Source organism: Oncorhynchus mykiss, chromosome 19 (genome assembly GCF_057628025.1).
Source record: "Oncorhynchus mykiss isolate SJ-2025 chromosome 19, ASM5762802v1, whole genome shotgun sequence".
Classification (NCBI taxonomy): domain Eukaryota; kingdom Metazoa; phylum Chordata; class Actinopteri; order Salmoniformes; family Salmonidae; genus Oncorhynchus; species Oncorhynchus mykiss.
Genome location: NC_143040.1, coordinates 3,895,658 through 3,919,014, shown reverse-complemented (window position 1 = coordinate 3,919,014; position 23,357 = coordinate 3,895,658). Strand labels below are relative to the sequence as shown.

The 23,357-nt window shown below is 45.2% G+C and overlaps 1 protein-coding gene across 1 annotated transcript; it reads left to right on the top strand.

Moving 5' to 3' along the window:
* Positions 1–8,298: 8,298 nt before the first annotated feature.
* Positions 8,299–18,619, top strand: LOC118936847 (uncharacterized). The gene is made up of 6 exons (XM_090209876.1): positions 8,299–8,849; positions 15,487–15,588; positions 15,832–16,641; positions 16,851–16,987; positions 17,083–17,192; positions 17,522–18,619. The coding sequence occupies exons 1-6, from the start codon at positions 8,702–8,704 to the stop codon at positions 17,652–17,654; spliced, it is 1,440 nt and encodes a 479-aa protein (XP_090066002.1). The 5' UTR covers positions 8,299–8,701; the 3' UTR covers positions 17,655–18,619.
* The last annotated feature ends 4,738 nt before the right edge of the window (positions 18,620–23,357 follow it).

Here is a 23,357-nt window from a genome sequence, read left to right as displayed (position 1 = left end):
TTTGTGAGTGAGTGTGTGTGAGAGTTTTGTGTGAGAGATAGAGACAGAACGTGTGTGTGTGTGTGACAGAAAGGTTTGTGAGTGAGTGTGTGTGAGAGTGTGCGTGAGAGATAGAGACAGAAAGTGTGTGTGTGAGTGAAAGTATGTGTGTGTGTGTGTGTGTGTGTGTGTGTGTGTGTGTGTGTGAGAGAGAGAGAATTTTACGTTCCCCAGTTTCTATGTGTGTGTATTTCAGGAAATGGCTTCCTGGAAATCTAAAGCAGCTGATTGGTCAGCCCCAATCGCTGATTGGAGCTCTGACCCCTCCCTCTCGTCAGGGTACATGTATGTTGGTTAGCGCGCCAGGTGGTGCTGAAGGCTAGGTAAGACCTGGGGGGACCATGTTGGTTAGCGCGCCAGGTGGTGCTGAAGGCTAGGTAAGACCTGGGGGGACCATGTTGGTTAGCGCGCCAGGTGGTGCTGAAGGCTAGGTAAGACCTGGGCGGACCATGTTGGTTAGCACGCCAGGTGGTGCTGAAGGCTAGGGCAGACCTGGGGGGACCATGTTGGTTAGCGCGCCAGGTGGTGCTGAAGGCTAGGTAAGACCTGGGCGGACCATGTTAGTTAGTGCGCCAGGTGGTGCTGAAGGCTAGGTAAGCCCTGGGCGGACCATGTTAGTTAGCGCACCAGGTGGTGCTGAAGGCTAGGTAAGCCCTGGGCGGACCATGTTGGTTAGTGCACCAGGTGGTGCTGAAGGCTAGGTAAGCCCTGGGCGGACCACCCCCTGTATGTTGGTTGGTGCGCCAGCTGGTGCTGAAGGCTAGGTAAGGTAGGAGAGGGGACTCTTTGCTTTGGTTCCGTCCAGCCCCTTTTCCCCACTCTACCGTGTTGAGGGAGAATCCATTCCCTGTAAACTGTATTAGGTTTCTGTGCCTCTGTCATCCTTCCACCTACGATCACATACAGCCTTCACTCCACAGGGAGGTGAGATGTAGTAGGGTGTCGCGTTCCCTCCTCCAAGAGCTGTACGTGAGAGCTGTAACTGAGACAACGTGTGTGTGTGTGTGTGTGTGTGTGTTTGTGTGTGTGTGTGTGTGTGTGTGTGTGTGTGTGTGTGTGTGTGTGTGTGTGTGTGTGTGTGTGTGTGTGTGTGTGTGTGTGTGTGTGTGTGTGTGTGTGAGAGAGAGAGACAGAAAGTGTGTGTGAGAGAGTGAAGCAGAGAGACAATGAGAGAGTGATAAAGGCACTATGTCTAAAACCAAATGAAGGAAGTGTGTGTTTGTGTGAGTGAGTCTCTGAGGCAGTGCCAGGGGTCACAATAGACTCACAATTAAACTAAAGTAGGAATCTATCAGAGGGAAGAACTCTGGGGGAGGAAGAGAGGAGGAAAGAAGGGGAGGATGAGAGGAGAGAGGCAGTAGTGGAGAGGATGAGATGACTCACCTTAACCATTCAGAGTTAATGACTCACCTTAACCATTCAGAGTTAATGACTCACCTGAACCATTCAGAGTTAATGACTCACCTTAACCATTCAGAGTTAATGACTCACCTTAACCATTCAGAGTTAATGACTCACCTGAACCATTCAGAGTTAATGTCTCACCTTATCCATTCAGAGTTAATGACTCACCTTAACCATTCAGAGTTAATGACTCACCTTAACCATTCAGAGTTAATGACTCACCTGAACCATTCAGAGTTAATGACTCACCTTAACCATGTTAATGACGCACCTTAACCATTCAGAGTTAATGACTCACCTGAACCATTCAGAGTTAATGACTCACCTTAACCATGTTAATGACTCACCTTAACCATTCAGAGTTAATGACTCACCTTAACCATGTTAATGACTCACCTTAACCATTCAGAGTTAATGACTCACCTTAACCATGTTAATGACTCACCTTAACCATTCAGAGTTAATGACTCACCTTAACCATTCAGAGTTAATGACTCACCTTAACCATTCAGAGTTAATGACTCACCTTAACCATTCAGAGTTAATGACTCACCTGAACCATTCAGAGTTAATGACTCACCTTAACCATTCAGAGTTAATGACTCACCTTAACCATTCATAGTTAATGACTCACCTGAACCATTCAGAGTTAATGACTCACCTTAACCATGTTAATGACGCACCTTAACCATTCAGAGTTAATGACTCACCTGAACCATTCAGAGTTAATGACTCACCTTAACCATGTTAATGACTCACCTTAACCATTCAGAGTTAATGACTCACCTTAACCATGTTAATGACTCACCTTAACCATTCAGAGTTAATGACTCACCTTAACCATGTTAATGACTCACCTTAACCATGTTAATGACTCACCTGAACCATGTTAATGACTCACCTGAACCATGTTAATGACTCACCTGAACCATGTTAATGACTCACCTGAACCATGTTAATGACTCACCTGAACCATGTTAATGACTCACCTGAACCATGTTAATGACTCACCTGAACCATTCAGAGTTAATGACTCACCTGAACCATTCAGAGTTAATGACTCACCTGAACCATTCAGAGTTAATGACTCACCTTAACCATTCAGAGGTAATGACTCACCTTAACCATTCAGACCTTTAACCTTAAAACACTTTTTGACCTTTTGGAACAACTTTGAAATGCGACGTTTGAGAAACGTGAAAGAACGTCGAATTGTGATGTGAGACGGTGAGAGCTTGTTGTCCTGCTGTTCCCTCATGCAGACCATCTGCCCATGCTGTTATCTCACCTGGACTTTACATAACGGCAGCTCTGTTTACTATCTGTCTGTCTGTGTGTGTGTGTGTGTGTATTTGTGTGTGTGTGTGTGTGTGTGTATTTGTGTGTGTGTGTGTATTTGTGTGTGTGCGTCTGTTTGTGTGTGTGTGTATTTGTGTGTGTGTGTGTGTGTGTATTTGTGTGTGTGCGTCTGTTTGTGTGTTTGTGTGTGGTGGAAAATGTACTCGTTTGAGGTAAAAAGTCAAAGTGATACATGAGATCAGAGGCCGTAGGGATGACAAAGCCTTACATTGATCGGTGCCATAATTCTGTCCTGCTTGAACAGTATTTTTACTGAAGTACTTTCACCACTATGTGTGTTGCCCTGCTGTGTGTGTTGCCCTACTGTGTGTGTTGCCCTGTTGTGTGTGTTGCCCTGTTGTGTGAGTGTTGCCCTGCTGTTCGTGCTGCCCTGCTGTGTGTGTGTTGCCCTGCTGTGTGTGTGTTGCCCTGCTGTGTGTGTGTTGCCCTGCTGTGTGTGTGTTGTCCTGCTGTTCGTGCTGCCCTGCTGTGTGTGTGTTGCCCTGCTGTGTGTGTGTTGTCCTGCTGTTCGTGCTGCCCTGCTGTGTGTGTGTTGCCCTGCTGTGTGTGTGTTGCCCTGCTGTGTGTGTGTTGTCCTGCTGTTCGTGCTGCCCAGCTGTGTGTGTGTGTTGCCCTGCTGTGTGTGTGTGTTGCCCTGCTGTGTGTGTGTGTGTTGTCCTGCTGTGTGTGTGTTGCCCTGCTGTGTGTGTGTTGCCCTGCTGTGTGTGTGTTGCCCTGCTGTGTGTGCTGCCCTGCTGTGTGTGTGTTGCCCTGCTGTGTGTGTGTTGCCCTGCTGTGTGTGTGTTGCCCTGCTGTGTGTGTGTGTTGCCCTGCTGTGTGTGTGTGTTGTCCTGCTGTGTGTGTGTTGCCCTGCTGTGTGTGTTGCCCTGCTGTGTGTGTGTGTGTGTGTTGCCCTGCTGTGTGTGTGTGTTGCCCTGCTGTGTGTGTGTGTGTTGCCCTGCTGTGTGTGTGTGTGTGTGTGTTGCCCTGCAGTGTGTGTGTGTTGCTTTGCTGTGTGTGTGTGTTGCCCTGCTGTGTGTGTTGCCCTGCTGTGTGTGTGTGTTGCCCTGCTGTGTGTGTGTGTGTTGCCCTGCTGTGTGTGTGTGTGTGTGTTGCCCTGCTGTGTGTGTGTGTTGCCCTGCTGTGTGTGTGTTGCCCTGCTGTGTGTGCTGCCCTGCTGTGTGTGTGTGTTGCCCTGCTGTGTGTGTGTGTGTTGCCCTGCTGTGTGTGTGTTGCCCTGCTGTGTGTGTGTTGCCCTGCTGTGTGTGTGTGTTGCCCTGCTGTGTGTGCTGCCCTGCTGTGTGTGTGTTGCCCTGCTGTGTGTGTGTTGCCCTGCTGTGTGTGTGTTGCCCTGCTGTGTGTGCTGCCCTGCTGTGTGTGTGTGTTGCCCTGCTGTGTGTGTGTGTGTTGCCCTGCTGTGTGTGCTGCCCTGCTGTGTGTGTGTGTTGCCCTGCTGTGTGTGTGTGTGTTGCCCTGCTGTGTGTGTGCTGCCCTGCTGTGTGTGTGTGTGTTGCCCTGCTGTGTGTGTGTGTGTGTGTGTGTGTTGCCCTGCTGTGTGTGTTGCCCTGCTGTGTGTGCTGCCCTGCTGTGTGTGTGTGTTGCCCTGCTGTGTGTGTGTGTGTGTGTGTTGCCCTGCAGTGTGTGTGTGTTGCTTTGCTGTGTGTGTGTGTTGCCCTGCTGTGTGTGTTGCCCTGCTGTGTGTGTGTGTTGCCCTGCTGTGTGTGTGTGTGTTGCCCTGCTGTGTGTGTGTGTGTGTGTTGCCCTGCTGTGTGTGTGTGTTGCCCTGCTGTGTGTGTGTTGCCCTGCTGTGTGTGCTGCCCTGCTGTGTGTGTGTGTTGCCCTGCTGTGTGTGTGTGTGTTGCCCTGCTGTGTGTGTGTTGCCCTGCTGTGTGTGTGTTGCCCTGCTGTGTGTGTGTGTTGCCCTGCTGTGTGTGCTGCCCTGCTGTGTGTGTGTTGCCCTGCTGTGTGTGTGTTGCCCTGCTGTGTGTGTGTTGCCCTGCTGTGTGTGCTGCCCTGCTGTGTGTGTGTGTTGCCCTGCTGTGTGTGTGTGTGTTGCCCTGCTGTGTGTGCTGCCCTGCTGTGTGTGTGTGTTGCCCTGCTGTGTGTGTGTGTGTTGCCCTGCTGTGTGTGTGCTGCCCTGCTGTGTGTGTGTGTGTTGCCCTGCTGTGTGTGTGTGTGTGTGTTGCCCTGCTGTGTGTGTTGCCCTGCTGTGTGTGCTGCCCTGCTGTGTGTGTGTGTTTCCCTGCTGTGTGTGTGTGTGTGTGTTGCCCTGCTGTGTGCGTGTTGCCCTGCTGTGTGTGTGTTGCCCTGCTGTGTGTGTGTGTTGCCCTGCTGTGTGTGTGTGTTGCCCTGCTGTGTGTGTGTGTGTTGCCCTGCTGTGCGTGTGTGTGTGTTGCCCTGCTGTGTGTGTGTGTTGCCCTGCTGTGTGTGTGTGTGTTGCCCTGCTGTGTGTGTGTGTTGCCCTGCTGTGTGTGTGTGTTGCCCTGCTGTGTGTGTGTTGCCCTGCTGTGTGTGTGTGTGTTGCCCTGCTGTGTGTGTGTTGCCCTGCTGTGTGTGCTGCCCTGCTGTGTGTGTGTGTGTTGCCCTGCTGTGTGTGTGTGTGTGTGTTTGTTGCCCTGCTGTGTGTGTGTTGCCCTGCTGTGTGTGTGTTGCCCTGCTGTGTGTGTGTGTTGCCCTGCTGTGTGTGTGTGTTGTCCTGCTGTGTGTGTGTTGCCCTGCTGTGTGTGTGTTACCCTGCTGTGTGTGTGTGTTGTCCTGCTGTGTGTGTGTTGCCCTGCTGTGTTTGTGTGTGTTTGTGTGTGTGTGTTGCCCTGCTGTGTTTGTGTGTGTTTGTGTGTGTGTGTTCCCTCAAGGCTTGAATTCAGTGGGTTTGAATCGGTGCCATCCGATGAATGCTTGTGCTGACTGTGCAGAAACTGTGCTGATCCATGTGTGTTTGACTTCCTCATTCTCTGGTAATGCTGGTAATAGACACACACACACACACACACACACACACACACACACACACACACACACACACACACACACACACACACACACACACACACACACACACACACACACACACACACACACACACACACACACACACACACACACACACACACACACAGAGAGAATCAGCACTTTTAGAGAACAATGAACTAAAGTGGTCCCAACCTGAAAGTAACAAAGTGAGGAAATGGAAAGGAACTTTAGTACAGAACCCTCAGTTCCCTTTAATAGAACCAACATCAAAGATATTTTAGGACAGAACCCTCTGTTCCCTTTAATACAACCAACATCAAAGATATTTTAGGACAGAACCCTCTGTTCCGTTTAATACAACCAACATCAAAGATCTTTTCTCTCTTTTCCCTTTTCTCTTGTTAGTATAGATGTGGTCCCTCTTGTTAAATATAGATGTGGAGTGGTCCCTCTTGTTAAATATAGATGTGGAGTGGTCTCTCTTGTTAAATATAGATGTGGAGTGGTCTCTCTTGTTAAATATAGATGTGGTCCCTCTTGTTAAATATAGATGTGGTCCCTCTTGTTAAATATAGATGTGGAGTGGTCTCTCTTGTTAAATATAGATGTGGAGTGGTCTCTCTTGTTAAATATAAATGTGGAGTGGTCTCTCTTGTTAAATATAGATGTGGTCCCTCTTGTTAAATATAGATGTGGAGTGGTCTCTCTTGTTAAATATAGATGTGGTCTCTCTTGTTAAATATAGTTGTGGTCTCTCTTGTTAATATAGATGTGGAGTGGTCTCTCTTGTTAATATAGATGTGGAGTGGTCTCTCTTGTTAAATATAGATGTGGTCTCTCTTGTTAAATATAGATGTGGTCCCTCTTGTTAAATATAGATGTGGTCTCTCTTGTTAAATATAGATGTGGAGTGGTCTCTCTTGTTATATATAGATGTGGAGTAGTCTCTCTTGTTAAATATAGATGTGGTCCCTCTTGTTAAATATAGATGTGGTCTCTCTTGTTAAATATAGATGTGGAGTGGTCTCTCTTGTTATATATAGATGTGGAGTGGTCTCTCTTGTTAATTATAGATGTGGTCTCTCTTGTTAAATATATATGTGGTCCCTCTTGTTAAATATAGATGTGGTCTCTCTTGTTAAATATAGATGTGGTCTCTCTTGTTAAATATAGATGTGGTCCCTCTTGTTAAATATAGATGTGGTCTCTCTTGTTAAATATAGATGTGGTCTCTCTTGTTAAATATAGATGTGGTCTCTCTTGTTAAATATAGATGTGGTCCCTCTTGTTAAATATAGATGTGGTCTCTCTTGTTAAATATAGATGTGGTCCCTCTTGTTAAATATAGTTGTGGTCTCTCTTGTTAAATATAGATGTGGAGTGGTCTCTCTTGTTAAATATAGATGTGGTCTCTCTTGTTAAATATAGATGTGGTCCCTCTTGTTAAATATAGATGTGGTCTCTCTTGTTAAATATAGATGTGGTCTCTCTTGTTAAATATAGATGTGGAGTGGTCTCTCTTGTTAAATATAGATGTGGAGTGGTCTCTCTTGTTAAATATAGATGTGGTCTCTCTTGTTAAATATAGATGTGGTCTCTCTTGTTAAATATAGATGTGGTCCCTCTTGTTAAATATAGATGTGGTCTTTCTTGTTAAATATAGATGTGGAGTGGTCTCTCTTGTTAAATATAGATGTGGTCTCTCTTGTTAGTATAGATGTGGTCTCTCTTGTTAAATATAGATGTGGAGTGGTCTCTCTTGTTAAATATAGATGTGGAGTGGTCTCTCTTGTTAAATATAGATGTGGTCTCTCTTGTTAAATATAGATGTGGTCTCTCTTGTTAAATATAGATGTGGTCCCTCTTGTTAAATATAGATGTGGTCCCTCTTGTTAAATATAGATGTGGTCTCTCTTGTTAAATGTAGATGTGGTCTCTCTTGTTAAATATAGATGTGGTCTCTCTTGTTAAATATAGATGTGGTCCCTCTTGTTAAATATAGATGTGGAGTGGTCTCTCTTGTTAAATATAGATGTGTTCTCTCTTGTTAAATATAAATGTGGTCTCTCTTGTTAAATATAGTTGTGGAGTTTACAAACGAATCTACACTGTGGTAAACTAAACTAACATAAACTAAATATACACACTAATCTTCACTGTGGGAAACAAGCATGGTTTTCAGAAAATACGTCTGTGGTCACATGGTGATGGTTAGTGTCGTACTATTGGTTAGAAGGTTTCCCTTTTAATGAGGTTGACAGTTAAAACTGTCTCTGACATTAGACTGAGTCACACAGAGACTCCAGCTGTGCAGCGAACAGACACAAACCTACAACTGAGATAACAGCAGAAGGTACAACAGTAGAAGTTACAACAGTAGAAGATACAACAGTAGAAGTTACAACAGTAGAAGTTACAACAGTAGAAGATACAACAGTAGAAGATACAACAGTAGAAGTTACAACAGTAGAAGTTAAACAGTAGAAGATACAACAGCAGAAGATACAACAGTAGAAGATACAACAGTAGAAGATACAACAGTAGAAGTTACAACAGTAGAAGATACAACTTTAGAAGTTACAACAGTAGAAGATACAACAGTAGAAGATACAACAGTAGAAGATACAACAGTAGAAGATACAACAGTAGAAGTTACAACAGTAGAAGATACAACAGTAGAAGTTACAACAGTAGAAGATACAACAGTAGAAGATACAACAGTAGAAGATACAACAGTAGAAGATACAACAGTAGAAGTTACAACAGCAGAAGATACAACAGTAGAAGATACAACAGTAGAAGATACAACAGTAGAAGTTACAACAGTAGAAGATACAACTTTAGAAGTTACAACAGTAGAAGATACAACAGTAGAAGATACAACAGTAGAAGATACAACAGTAGAAGTTAAAAGAGTAGATGTTTATTTGGGGAGCACAAGCGTATCAAGATGTCAAAGGGAATCTATGAATACACAAATGGATTTGAAGACGAAGAACCTAATGAAATAGAGACCATGGATATTGATGATCATATTTACAACAACAAAAGACCCATCATGCCCCGCAAGAAGGATGGAGCTGGTGAACAACATTCAGGTAACAGTTTATCCTCGTTTAATGCTAGACACTGACACATACTTACACCCTTACACACACCCCTACACACACCCCTACACACACCCCTACACACACACACACACACACACACTCGGCTGCTCTTGTCTACTATCCTGTTGCCTAGTAACTTTACCCGTACCTATATGTACAGCGCTTTCAGAAAGTTTTCATCAGTGTTGTGTTCGAGACTGAGACCGGGCTGGAGGGGGCTAGACCGAGTCAAGACAGAGACCGGGCTGGAGGGGGCTAGACTGAGTCAATACTGAGACCGGGCTGGAGGGGGCTAGACTGAGACCGGGCTGGAGGGGGCTAGACCGAGTCAATACTGAGACCGGGCTGGAGGGGGCTAGACTGAGACCGGGCTGGAGGGGGCTAGACCGAGTCAAGACTGAGACCGGGCTGGAGGGGGCTAGACTGAGACCGGGCTGGAGGGGGCTAGACCGAGTCAAGACTGAGACCGGGCTGGAGGGGGCTAGACTGAGACCGGGCTGGAGGGGGCTAGACCGAGTCAAGACTGAGACCGGGCTGGAGGGGGCTAGACTGAGACCGGGCAGGAGGGGGCTAGACCGAGTCAAGACTGAGACCGGGCTGGAGGGGGCTAGACCGAGTCAAGACTGAGACCGGGCTGGAGGTGGCTAGACCGAGTCAAGACTGAGACCGGGCTGGAGGTGGCTAGACCGAGTCAAGACTGAGACCGGGCTGGAGGTGGCTAGACCGAGTCAAGACTGAGACCGGGCTGGAGGTGGCTAGACCGAGTCAAGACTGAGACCGGGCTGGAGGTGGCTAGACCGAGAGTCAAGACTGAGACCGGGCTGGAGGGGGCTAGACCGAGTTAAGACGGAGACCGGGCTGGAGGTGGCTAGACCGAGTCAAGACTGAGACCGGGCTGAAAGGGGCTAGACGAGTCAAGACTGAGACCGGGCTGGAGCGGGGCTAGATCGAGTCAAGACTGAGACCGGGCTGGAGGGGGCTAGACCGAGTCAAGACTGAGACCGGGCTGGAGAGGGCTAGACCGAGTCAAGCCTGAGACCGGGAAGAGGGGGCGGGGGGGGGGGCGAGACTGAGTCAAGCCCGAGACCGGGAGGGGGCGAGACTGAGTCAAGACTGAGACTGGGCTGGAGGGGGCTAGACCGAGTCAAGACTGAGACCAGGCTGGAGGGGGCTAGACCGAGTCAAGACTGAGACCGGGCTGGAGGTGGCTAGACCGAGTCAAGACTGAGACCGGGCTGGAGGTGGCTAGACCGAGAGTCAAGACTGAGACCGGGCTGGAGGGGGCTAGACCGAGTTAAGACGGAGACCGGGCTGGAGGTGGCTAGACCGAGTCAAGACTGAGACCGGGCTGAAGGGGGCTAGACGAGTCAAGACTGAGACCGGGCTGGAGCGGGGCTAGACCGAGTCAAGACTGAGACCGGGCTGGAGGGGGCTAGACCGAGTCAAGACTGAGACCGGGCTGGAGAGGGCTAGACCGAGTCAAGCCTGAGACCGGGAAGAGGGGGCGGGGGGGGGGGGGGGGGGCGAGACTGAGTCAAGACTGAGACTGGGCTGGAGGGGGCTAGACCGAGTCAAGACTGAGACCAGGCTGGAGGTGGCTAGACCGAGTCAAGACTGAGACCGGGCTGGAGGTGGCTAGACCGAGTCAAGACTGAGACCGGGCTGGAGGTGGCTAGACCGAGAGTCAAGACTGAGACCGGGCTGGAGGGGGCTAGACCGAGTTAAGACGGAGACCGGGCTGGAGGTGGCTAGACCGAGTCAAGACTGAGACCGGGCTGAAGGGGGCTAGACGAGTCAAGACTGAGACCGGGCTGGAGCGGGGCTAGACCGAGTCAAGACTGAGACCGGGCTGGAGGGGGCTAGACCGAGTCAAGACTGAGACCGGGCCGGAGAGGGCTAGACCGAGTCAAGCCTGAGACCGGGAGGGGGCGAGACTGAGTCAAGACTGAGACTGGGCTGGAGGGGGCTAGACCGAGTCAAGACTGAGACCAGGCTGGAGGGGGCGAGACCGAGTCAAGACTGAGACCGGGAGGGGGTTGAGACTGAGCCGAGACCGGGCTGGAGGGGGCTAGACCGAGTCAAGACTGAGACCGGGAGGGGGGGGGGGGGGAACTGAGTCAAGACGGAAACCGGGCTGGAGGGGGCAAGACCAAGTCAAGACCGAGACCGGGAGGGGGTGGGGGGGGCGAGACCGAGTCAAGACTGAGACCGGGAGGGGGTTGAGACTGAGCCGAGACCGGGCTGAAGGGGGCTAGACCGAGTCAAGACTGAGACCGGGAGGGGGGGGGGGGGGGAACTGAGTCAAGACGGAAACCGGGCTGGAGGGGGCAAGACCAAGTCAAGACCGAGACCGGGAGGGGGTGGGGGGGGGCGAGACCGAGTCAAGACCAAGACCAGTAAAATGCGAGTCCAATTCAAGACCATGATTGTAATTTTGTCAAATCACCACCATAATATGAGTTGATGTCCAATATTTCTGTGTTCACATTTCAGAACATCATACAGTTGAAGTCAGAACTTTGCATACACTTAGGAGTCATTTAAAGGTTGTTTTTCAACCACTTTCACAAATTTCTTGTTAACAAACTATAGTTTTGGCAAGTCGTTTAGGATATCTACTTTGTGCATGACACAAGTAATTTTTCCAACATTTACATTTACATTGTTTACATTTTCCAACAATTATTTCACTTACAATTCATAGTATCACAACTCCAGTGGGTCAGAAGATTACACGCAGAAGGGCACTTTTCGGCATTTGCGCGGCAGGCCGTGCAGCTGGGCCAGATCTCCCAGGAAGTCATTGAACGAAGTCTCTCGGGCATTCGGTTGTCGTTTCATAAAATGTTTACATTTTGGTCATTTTTCCGCTTCCAGATGACGAATGGAATCTTATTGCAAATGTATAAAACATCACCAATTACGACACGGCCATTTCTCCTAAACGGAAAAGACTTTGAAGACGGAACTTGGTGAGCATAGGTTTGGCATAATGGGGAGTTGGCCCCGAACACGATGGTGTCGAGGCCTCAACGCTTTTTTTGAGTTAAGGCCATTTTCCTGGGATTAAAGGTCAAAAACGAAAATAGAGCGCTAATTTGACCGCTTCATGTCAAAGTACACGAATCTACAGTGTCAGGAAAAAAAGAAACAGCCATTATTCTATCGTAATTTACGTAATTTGATTTCTGAAATAACACACACTCATTCAACACTCTGTAAATAAGTCAGTTCTTAACGTAAAGACTCAATATACAAATTCAATATTCTGACCCCAAGGAGGATATGTGTTCACTTTCAGCTTCAACCGGAATCTAAATAGTTAAAATAGTGAAAAAATATCAGATATTTTCAAAACTTCACGTGTGATTAGGATGAACTGTAAATCAGTCATTTCTCCCAACAAACGTCACACACACACACACACACATACACACACACACACACACACACACACACACACACACACACACACACACACACACACACACACACACACACACACAAACACACAGCAAGGAGGGAGTGACACAGTGCGGTGCTTAAAGAAACTCAGAGCCTAGGCCGTGCCGAGTTCAACGAGATGCCCTGCTTGACCGTAGCTTGCTCGGTCTGAGCGCAGCGACCGTGAAAAAATAGGTATAAAATGAAGCGTGGCCCTAAAATTTCAGGTGCTTTTGGGGGACAGCGGGGGAACCGTTACGGTTAGAAGCACAGTTCAACTTTAAGAATGTTCATGAGGTCCTCCCGATCTGTGCAAGCTTAACCTTGACTTTGTGGTATTAACCCTTAGCAAACAGTTTGCAATGACTTCTCTCCCCATAGGAATACATTGCCGATAGTGCACGGTGAGTTATGTGGCTCTAGAAGGTTCTCAGACCCAGAAAAAGCCTCGTACATTTGCAATAACTTCAATTCATTTTCACCTTCACGAAAATGACGACATTTAGAAAAGGCCCAGAGTCGCAAGACTAGGTGCATTGAAACTGCCTCGGCCCATAGAGACGGACCCTAACGTTTCTGTCCGATAGCTCATTCAAGGACCCCGTAGCAACGCCTGGAAAATGTGGATTTTCAGCACCAATTAAGGTCGCGGCTCAGGCTCCAAATTACCTATCGAGCCAAAACTTGGGATTCGGGGTCGCCTCAGCTAGGTCTACACATAATGTCAGAACTGAACCCGCAGAACGTAGCTACATTTTGAATGTTTTAATTATGTTTTAAACAGAAAGCTCTGTGAATTTTGGGCCTGCTCTGAAATATGTGATAGTTGGCTTCAAAACAAGTTGGAAAAAGTGGACGTGGTGTCAGTTTGTATCAGTTTGATGTCTAATTGACTGATGGACAGTGACTTGATGGCTGACTTTTGTCCATTTACAATATGTTTAAACAGTGACAAATTTGTGATGGTAAATGCCCATTGAAACATATTGCAAATGCACAGTGCATTTGCAATATGATTCAACAGTGCAAAAACAACACCAAATGGAGATGATGAAATCAACACAACGAGTGATGGAGAGGAACCACTATCACTGCCCGGCCATCCCGAGTTCATCGGGCCAGTCAATTTTGCATTTCTGCATAATTTTTGAGCATGTCAAATTTGTGATGGTAAATGCCCATTGGAACATGTTGCAAATAGACAGCCGTGCACCGGGTGATTGGAAAAGGTTACCAGAAGCACATTTTTTAAATTGTTTTTAATGCCTTTAGGGGGGTGCAAGGGGTCCACGGTTGGTGAGGGAGCACCCTCCACCCGTGCCCCTGGTCATTTGGACATTTTTCAAAAAATCGTTAAAAAACAACAGAGTCCCACTTCTCCCTCCTTATACATGACAAATAGACCATCTAGGTTGATTCATGGCTTAGCATAGTGCTTTATTTCATCTGGGCAGTATAAATGCAATTTGGACATGGTTCATTGACTTTTGGGTTTGAAAACCGACTTCCTATGATCGTACATAGCAAATGGACAAAACATCCTGATTTGGCACTTTCAATACTTTCATATTGCATTTGGACACTTCTTATGGCATTTGGCAATGGTTCACTGACTTTTGACTTCCTATGATATCATATTGCAAATGGACAAAACATATGCCTTATGGACAAGTTATTAAAAATATGACAATAAAATATGACAAATGTATGTTCAATAAGAATTTGTTCTTAACTGACTTGCCTAGTTAAATAAAGGTAAAAAAATGTAACTCTGCAAACTCCAGCATTGTCACGCCTGCTCCCTTCTCATCCTGGTGTTCGAAGGCGCCAGGCTCCCCAGCATTACGCACTCCTGCCTTTCCCCGTCCCGCGTATTCCCCCGCTTCTGCAGTGACTGTCGAATGACGTTGTTCTGCCCGTGTGCTGACTCTGTGCCTGTCTTACTTCATGTCTGTTCCTTATTAAATTTTGACTCCCCGTACCTGCTTCTCAACTCCGGCATCGGGCGCTACAAGTGTAGATTTGGCCTTGTGTTTTAGGTTATTGTCCAACTGAAAGGTGAAATTTTCTCCCAGTGTCTGGTGGCAATCAAACAACCAGGTTTTCCTCTAGGATTTTGCCTGGTTAATTCCAGTCTGTTTCTTTTTTTTAATCCTGAAACTATGGAGAGTGGTACTCAAATGTGTTATGTTTTGGGAAAATCCAATACAACACTCTGTATTCAGGACAACATTTTAATTTCTTTGCCACATTTTTTGCCATATATTTTCTATGTTGGACAGCTTTCTTATTTCCACATTGTCAAGTAGTGTTGAGGAGTAACTACAATGTTGATCCATCCTCAGTTTTCTCCTGTCACAACCATTAAACTCCAAAACTGTTTTAAAGTCACCATTGGCCGTATGGTGAAATCCCTGAGCAGTTTCCTTCCTCTCCGGCAAGAAGGACACCTGTATCTTTGTAGTGACTGGGTATATTGATACACCATTCAACGTGTAATAACTTCACCATGCTCAAAGGGATATTATTGCAACTTATTATGTGACTTGTTAAACACATGTTTACAAATGTTTACTCCTGAACGTATTTAGAGGTTGAATAATAATAATTATTATTATATTAATTTGTAAACATTTCTAAAAACATATTTCCAGGAGAGTGACAACAATTTTTTATTTCATTCAGACTAACACAAAATGGTGGTAAATTCATTTCCGGGTTACCTTGTACCCCTGCACATCGACAATGTATTGTTACTCCCCGTATATGTATTGTTATATAGCCCATGTTATTTTTTACTTGTTAATGCTATTCGTTATTTAATCCTCGTCTGTATTTATATTTATTTCTCTCTGCATTGTTGGAAAATGACCCATGGGTCAGCATTTCACTATTAGCATACGCCTGTTGTTTTATGAAGTACTTAACAAATGGAATTTGATCGTGATTGAAATAGCTTCCGGCAGTCATTTTGGGTGCCTGAACTCATGCATGTTTAAGCAAATATTCTGTTAGAGGTTCTGGAAGTCAAGCAGTAGAACATGTGAGGTTCTGGAACTCAGTTCTGGTGTTCTGTTCCATGTTCCTTGTGTATTTCCCTCAGTGATTCAAAGAGCAACTGGAAAGAAAAACATATGTATATACATTGATCAAGTTCTAATGATAATATTATGTACTTCAGTGTATCTTTGGAGGTGGAAGAGACATTTCCCAACTGCTGCAGTGTGTCTGGGGCTGCTGTGTGTTCTCCTACTGGCTTGGATCATAGGCCTGTTACTCTACCGTGAGTTTGATATGTTCTCACTCAAACATTCTTCATCATCAGTGGTGTAACAACCAGGGTTCTATTACATTTACATTCCAGTCAATTTAGAAAACACACCAAATTCCAATTCCACACGTTTCTAATTGAAAATGATTCCAGTGTACTTCCTGAATTGACTGGAATTGAAATTGACATCAGTCTGGGTCATGTCTCATTAACTTTTCCACTTTTATCTTGGTTGTTGATTGTATTATTTCACAGAGAGAAACCAATTGACCAGTTTCGACACCCTGACGAAAGAGAGAGACCAGCTACAGACCAGTTTCAACACCCTGACCAAAGAGAGAGACCAGATACAGACCAGCTACAACACCCCGACCAAAGTGAGAGACCAGCTACAGACCAGCTACAACACCCTGACCAAAGAGAGAGACCAGCTACAGACTAGCAACAACACGCTGACCAAAGAGAGAGACCAGCTACAGACCAGCTACAACACCCTGACCAAAGAGAGAGACCAGCTACAGACCAGCTACAACACCCTGACCAAAGAGAGAGACCAGCTACAGACCAGCTACAACACTCTGACCAAAGAGAGAGACCAGCTACAGACCAACTACAACACCCTGACCAAAGAGAGAGACCAGCTACAGACCAGTAACAACACCCTTACTGCAGAAAAAGACCAGCTGCAGACCAGCTACAACACCCTGACCAAACAGAGAGACCAGCTACAGACCAGCTACAACTCCCTGACCAAAGAGAGAGACCAATTACAGACCAGCTACAACACCCTGACCAAAGAGAGAGACCAGCTCCAGACCAGTAACAACACCCTTACTGCAGAAAGAGACCAGCTGCAGACCAATTATAACACCCTGACCAAACGGAGAGACCAGCTACAGACCAGCTGCAACACCCTGACTGCAGGAAGAGACCAGATACAGGCTAACAACAACAGCCTGACCAAAGAGAGAGACCAGCTGCAGACCAGCAACAACACCCTGACTGAAGAAAGAGACCAGCTACAAAAAGAGGCAGAATGTCTGAAACAATCTTTAGTTCAGAAAGGTGAGTGAAATTGGCTAATGTCTGTTCTGTTATCAGTTCACATGACACGTACAAACAGGCAATTCAACTTACATTAAAGGAAATATGTGAGAAAAAAGCGGACTTCCATACCGTCCATTAGTTAGTGTCCCTTCTTCCTTGACTGTCTGATTGATACTTAATTCATTGTTGTATTAACGTGACTAAAGCAAGAAATGTTCAACTTATAGTGTGTCCGGACGGATGGAAGAAGCTTGGTAGCAGTTGTTATTACGTCTCTACTGAGACAAAATCCTGGGAGGAGAGCAGACAGGACTGCAGAAATAGAGGAGCAGACCTGGTGGTCATCAAGAGCGAAGACGATCAGGTGTGTGTGTGACGTAGAGAGAAAAAAAGAGAGAGAGAGATAACGAGCAGTAATGACTATGTTTTAACAATGTTGTCTCTCTCCCACAACTACAGACATTTGTCAATTGGTTATGCGGTGTAAAGAACTATGTCTGGATTGGTCTGACTGACTCTGTTTCTGAGGGGACCTGGAAATGGGTGGACGACACACCACTGACCAGAAAGTAAGACATTAATGAATTCTGTGTCACTATGACATCACTGTCTGGAGTATGAGGTTTGGAGTGGACAGCCTGATTATATGTGTTGTTTCTTCTACAGGTGTTGGAACAGTGGACAGCCTGATTCTATGTGTTGTTTCTCTTACAGGTATTGGAACAGTGGACAGTCTGATTCTGTGTTGTTTCTTCTACAGGTATTGGAACAGTGGACAGCCTGATTCTGTGTTGTTTCTTCTACAGGTATTGGAACAGTGGACAGCCTGATTCTGTGTTGTTTCTTCTACAGGTATTGGAACAGTGGACAGTCTGATTCTGTGTTGTTTCTTCTACAGGTATTGGAACAGTAAAGACCCTAATGGTGGAGGAGCAGAGAACTGTGTGTATTTCTACTCCTGGTCATCAGACACAGGAGAATGGTGGGACTATGACTGTTCCTATAAATACAGATGGATCTGTGAGAAATAGGATTCTTCTGGGTTCTCTGTCTGAACTGGTAAATTGGATTCTCCTTGGTCGTCTCTCTGAACTGCTAACTAGGATTCTCCTTGGTCGTCTCTCTGAACTGCTAAATATGAATCTCCTTGGTCGTCTCTCTGTACTGCTAACTAGGATTTTCGTTGGTCGTTTCTCTGAACTGCTAAACAGGATTCTCGTTGGTCGTCTCTCTGAACTTCTAAATAGGATTCTCCTTGGTAGTCTCTCTGTACTGCTAACTAGATCTCCTTGGTAGTCTTTCTGTACTGCTAAATATGATTCTCCTTGGTCGTCTCTCTGAACTGCTAACTAGGATTCTCCTTGGTTGTCTCTCTGAACTGCTAAATATGATTCTCCTTGGTCGTCTCTCTGAACTGCTAACTAGGATTCTCCTTGGTTGTCTCTCTGAACTGCTAACTAGGATTCTCCTTGTTCGTCTCTCTGAACTGCTAAATATGATTCTCCTTGGTCGTCTCTCTGTACTGCTAACTAGGATTCTCCTTGGTCGTCTCTCTTCGGGGCAAAGAGAGGACAACTCGCTGGCACCAATGTTTTCTATAGCACAAAACTCCCATCAGGATGTGTAACAAACAATTTGGCTCCAGTAACAGAGGTGGACGGTGGTGGACGCGGTCCTTCGTTGCTACCGCATTGGGGACCCGCTCAACTGATTCCCCTGGGGGGGGGGGGGGGGGGGGGGGGGGGCACGTCCCCAGTGGCAGTCAGGGGGCCAGCCAACAAATCACACCGTGTCCTGGCCTGTATCCTCTCGGACGGAGCACAGACCCCTTCCCCCGTGCCAAAGCTCTCCCCTCAGCACTTTTCACAAGAAACTGAGACAGGAAGACCTACTTCCTGTCGTCACCAAGCACCGTCTCCAAATCTCATTGTACTGGCCGTTTGTCATACAAGGTCTTTGTCACATCCAGGCGTCATGCCGAGGGCACAGAGCAAAAATATGATGAAAAGGGCAAATATGTTACATGGTAGATACAGTATCTGACATGGTAGATGCAGTATGTTACAATACAGTATGTTACATGGTAGAAACAGTATGTTACATGGTAGATACAGTATGTCACATGGTAGATACAGTATGTTACAAGGAAGATGCAGTTTGTTACATGGTAGATACAGTATGTTACAATACAGTATGTTACATGGTAGATACAGTATGTTACATGGTAGATACAGTATGTTACAAAACAGTATGTTACATGGTAGATACAGTATGGTACAATACAGTATGTCACATGGTAGATACAGTATGTTGCAAGGAAGATGCAGTTTGTTACATGGTAGATACAGTATGTTACAATACAGTATGTTACATGGTAGATACAGTATGTTACATGGTAGATACAGTATGTTACAATACAGTATGTTACATGGTAGATACAGTATGTTACATGGTAGATACAGTATGGTACAATACAGTATGTTACATGGTAGATACAGTATGTTACATGGTAGATACAGTATGTTACATGGTAGATACAGTATGTTACGATACAGTATGTTACAATACAGTATGGTACAATACAGTATGTTACATGGTAGATACAGTATGTTACATGGTAGATACAGTATGTTACATGGTAGATACAGTATGGTACAATACAGTATGTTACATGGTAGATACAGTATGTTACATGGTAGATACAGTATGTTACATGGTAGATACAGAATGTTAAAATACAGTATGTTACATTGTAGATACAGTATGTTACAATACAGTATGTTACATGGTAGATACAGTATGTTACATGGTAGATACAGTATGTCACATGGTAGATACAGTATGTTACAAGGTAGATGCAGTTTGTTACATGGTAGATACAGTATGTAACAATACAGTATGTTACATGGTAGATACAGTATGTTACAATACAGTATGTTACATGGTAGATACAGTATGTTACATGGTAGATACAGTATTTTACAATACAGTATGTTACATGGTAGATACAGTATGTTACATGGTAGATACAGTATGTTACATGGTAGATACAGTATGTTACATGGTAGATACAGTATGTTACGATACAGTATGTTTGTATGTAGATACAGAATGTTACATGGTAGATACAGTATGTTACATGGTAGATACAGTATTTTGCATGGTAGATACAGTATGTTACATGGTAGATACAGTATGTTACATGGTAGATACAGTATTTTGCATGGTAGATACATTATTTTGCATGGTAGATACAGTATGTTACATGGTAGATACAGTATGTCACATGGTAGATACAGTATGTTACATGGTAGATACAGTATGTTACATGGTAGATACAGTATGTTACATGGTAGATACAGTATTTTGCATGGTAGATACAGTATGTTACATGGTAGATACAGTATGTCACATGGTAGATACAGTATGTTACATGGTAGATACAGTACGTTACATGGTAGATACAGTATGTTACATGGTAGATACAGTATGTTACATGGTAGATACAGTATGTTACATGGTAGATACAGTATGTTACATGGTAGATACAGTATGTCACATGGTAGATACAGTGTGTTACATGGTAGATACCGTATGTTACATGGTAGATACAGTATGTTACATGGTAGATACAGTTTGGTTGCTCCTTTAGCTTCTATCCAATAACAAACTACTTCCTGCTTATGCAGTTTACCTTGTCAAACACATGATAAAACCAAGAGAATGAAAAGAAAACAAAATAAATACAATAACAATACAATGAACTGATATGTCTACTATTTACTAGTTGATCCAAAATGGAGTCTAGAAGGACTGTTGTCTACTGTATACTAGTTGATCCAAAATGGAGTCTAGAAGGACTGTTGTCTACTATATACTAGTTGATCTAACATGGAGTCTAGAAGGACTGTTCTCTACTGTATACTAGTTGATCCAACATGGAGTCTAGAAGGACTGTTCTCTACTGTATACTAGTTGATCCAAAATGGAGTCTAGAAGGACTGTTGTCTACTATATACTAGTTGATCCAACATGGAGTCTAGAAGGACTGTTGTCTACTGTATAATAGTTGATCCAACATGGAGTCTAGAAGGACTGTTGTCTACTATATACTAGTTGATCCAACATGGAGTCTAGAAGGACTGTTGTCTACTGTATAATAGTTGATCCAACATGGAGTCTAGAAGGACTGTTGTCTACTATATACTAGTTGATCCAACATGGAGTCTAGAAGGACTGTTCTCTCTACTGTATAATAGTTGATCTAACATGGAGTCTAGAAGGACTGTTGTCTACTATATCATAGTTGATCTAACATGGAGTCTAGAAGGACTGTTCTCTACTGTATAATAGTTGATCTAACATGGAGTCTAGAAGGACTGTTGTCTACTGTATAATAGTTGATCTAACATGGAGTCTAGAAGGACTGTTGTCTACTGTATAATAGTTGATCTAACATGGAGTCTAGAAGGACTGTTCTCTACTGTATAATAGTTGATCTAACATGGAGTCTAGAAGGACTGTTCTCTACTGTATAATAGTTGATCTAACATGGAGTCTAGAAGGACTGTTCTCTACTATATAATAGTTGATCTAATATGGAGTCTAGAAGGACTGTTCTCTCTACTGTATAATAGTTGATCTAACATGGAGTCTAGAAGGACTGTTGTCTACTATATCATAGTTGATCTAACATGGAGTCTAGAAGGACTGTTCTCTACTGTATAATAGTTGATCTAACATGGAGTCTAGAAGGACTGTTGTCTACTGTATAATAGTTGATCTAACATGGAGTCTAGAAGGACTGTTCTCTACTGTATAATAGTTGATCTAACATGGAGTCTAGAAGGACTGTTCTCTACTGTATAATAGTTGATCTAACATGGAGTCTAGAAGGACTGTTCTCTACTATATAATAGTTGATCTAATATGGAGTCTGGAAGGACTGTTCTCTACTGTATACTAGTTGATCCAACATGGAGTCTAGAAAGACTGTTCAAAAATCAAATCAAATCAAATCAAATTTTATTTGTCACATACACATGGTTAGCAGATGTTAATGCGAGTGTAGCGAAATGCTTGTGCTTCTAGTTCCGACAATGCAGTAATAACAAGTAATCTAACTAACAATTCCAAAACTACTGTCTTGTACACAGTGTAAGGGGATAAAGAATATGTACATAAGGATATATGAATGAGTGATGGTACAGAGCAGCATAGGCAAGGTACAGTAGATGGTATCGGGTACAGTATGTACAAATGAGATGAGTATGTAAACAAAGTGGCATAGTATAGTATAAAGTGGCTAGTGATACATGTATTACATAAGGATACCGTCGATGATATAGAGTACAGTATATACGTATGCATATGAGATGAATAATGTAGGGTAAGTAACATTTATATAAGGTAGCATAGTTTAAAGTGGCTAGTGATATATTTACATCATTTCCCATCAATTCCCATTATTAAAGTGGCTGGAGTTGAGTCAGTGTCAGTGTGTTGGCAGCAGCCACTCAGTGTTAGTGGTGGCTGTTTAACAGTCTGATGGCCTTGAGATAGAAGCTGTTTTTCAGTCTCTCGGTCCCAGCTTTGATGCACCTGTACTGACCTCGCCTTCTGGATGATAGCGGGGTGAACAGGCAGTGGCTCGGGTGGTTGATGTCCTTGATGATCTTTATGGCCTTCCTGTGACATCGGGTGGTGTAGGTGTCCTGGAGGGCAGGTAGTTTGCCCCCGGTGATGCGTTGTGCAGACCTCACTACCCTCTGGAGAGCCTTACGGTTGAGGGCGGTGCAGTTGCCATACCAGGCGGTGATACAGCCCGCCAGGATGCTCTCGATTGTGCATCTGTAGAAGTTTGTGAGTGCTTTTGGTGACAAGCCGAATTTCTTCAGCCTCCTGAGGTTGAAGAGGCGCTGCTGCGCCTTCTTCACGATGCTGTCTGTGTGAGTGGACCAATTCAGTTTGTCTGTGATGTGTATGCCGAGGAACTTAAAACTTGCTACCCTCTCCACTACTGTTCCATCGATGTGGATAGGGGGGTGTTCCCTCTGCTGTTTCCTGAAGTCCACAATCATCTCCTTAGTTTTGTTGACGTTGAGTGTGAGGTTGTTTTCCTGACACCACACTCCGAGGGCCCTCACCTCCTCCCTGTAGGCCGTCTCATCGTTGTTGGTAATCAAGCCTACCACTGTTGTGTCGTCCGCAAACTTGATGATTGAGTTGGAGGCGTGCGTGGCCACGCAGTCGTGGGTGAACAGGGAGTACAGGAGAGGGCTCAGAACGCAACCTTGTGGGGCCCCAGTGTTGAGGATCAGCGGGGAGGAGATGTTGTTGCCTACCCTCACCACCTGGGGGCGGCCCGTCAGGAAGTCCAGTACCCAGTTGCACAGGGCGGGGTCGAGACCCAGGGTCTCGAGCTTGATGACGAGCTTGGAGGGTACTATGGTGTTGAATGCCGAGCTGTAGTCGATGAACAGCATTCTCACATAGGTATTCCTCTTGTCCAGATGGGTTAGGGCAGTGTGCAGTGTGGTTGAGATTGCATCGTCTGTGGACCTATTTGGGCGGTAAGCAAATTGGAGTGGGTCTAGGGTGTCAGGTAGGGTGGAGGTGATATGGTCCTTGACTAGTCTCTCAAAGCACTTCATGATGACGGATGTGAGTGCTACGGGGCGGTAGTCATTTAGCTCAGTTACCTTAGCTTTCTTGGGAACAGGAACAATGGTGGC

What these genes read in the sequence shown, in the direction of transcription:
- LOC118936847 (XM_090209876.1), top strand. Translation starts at nt 8,702, where the DNA reads ATGTCAAAGGGAATCTATGAATACACAAATGGATTTGAAGACGAAGAA. An exon ending in ACAATCTTTAGTTCAGAAAG is followed by an intron (nt 16,642 to 16,850) that starts GTGAGTGAAATT and finishes TTCAACTTATAG; the next exon opens with TGTGTCCGGACGGATGGAAG. An exon ending in TCAAGAGCGAAGACGATCAG is followed by an intron (nt 16,988 to 17,082) that starts GTGTGTGTGTGA and finishes CCACAACTACAG; the next exon opens with ACATTTGTCAATTGGTTATG.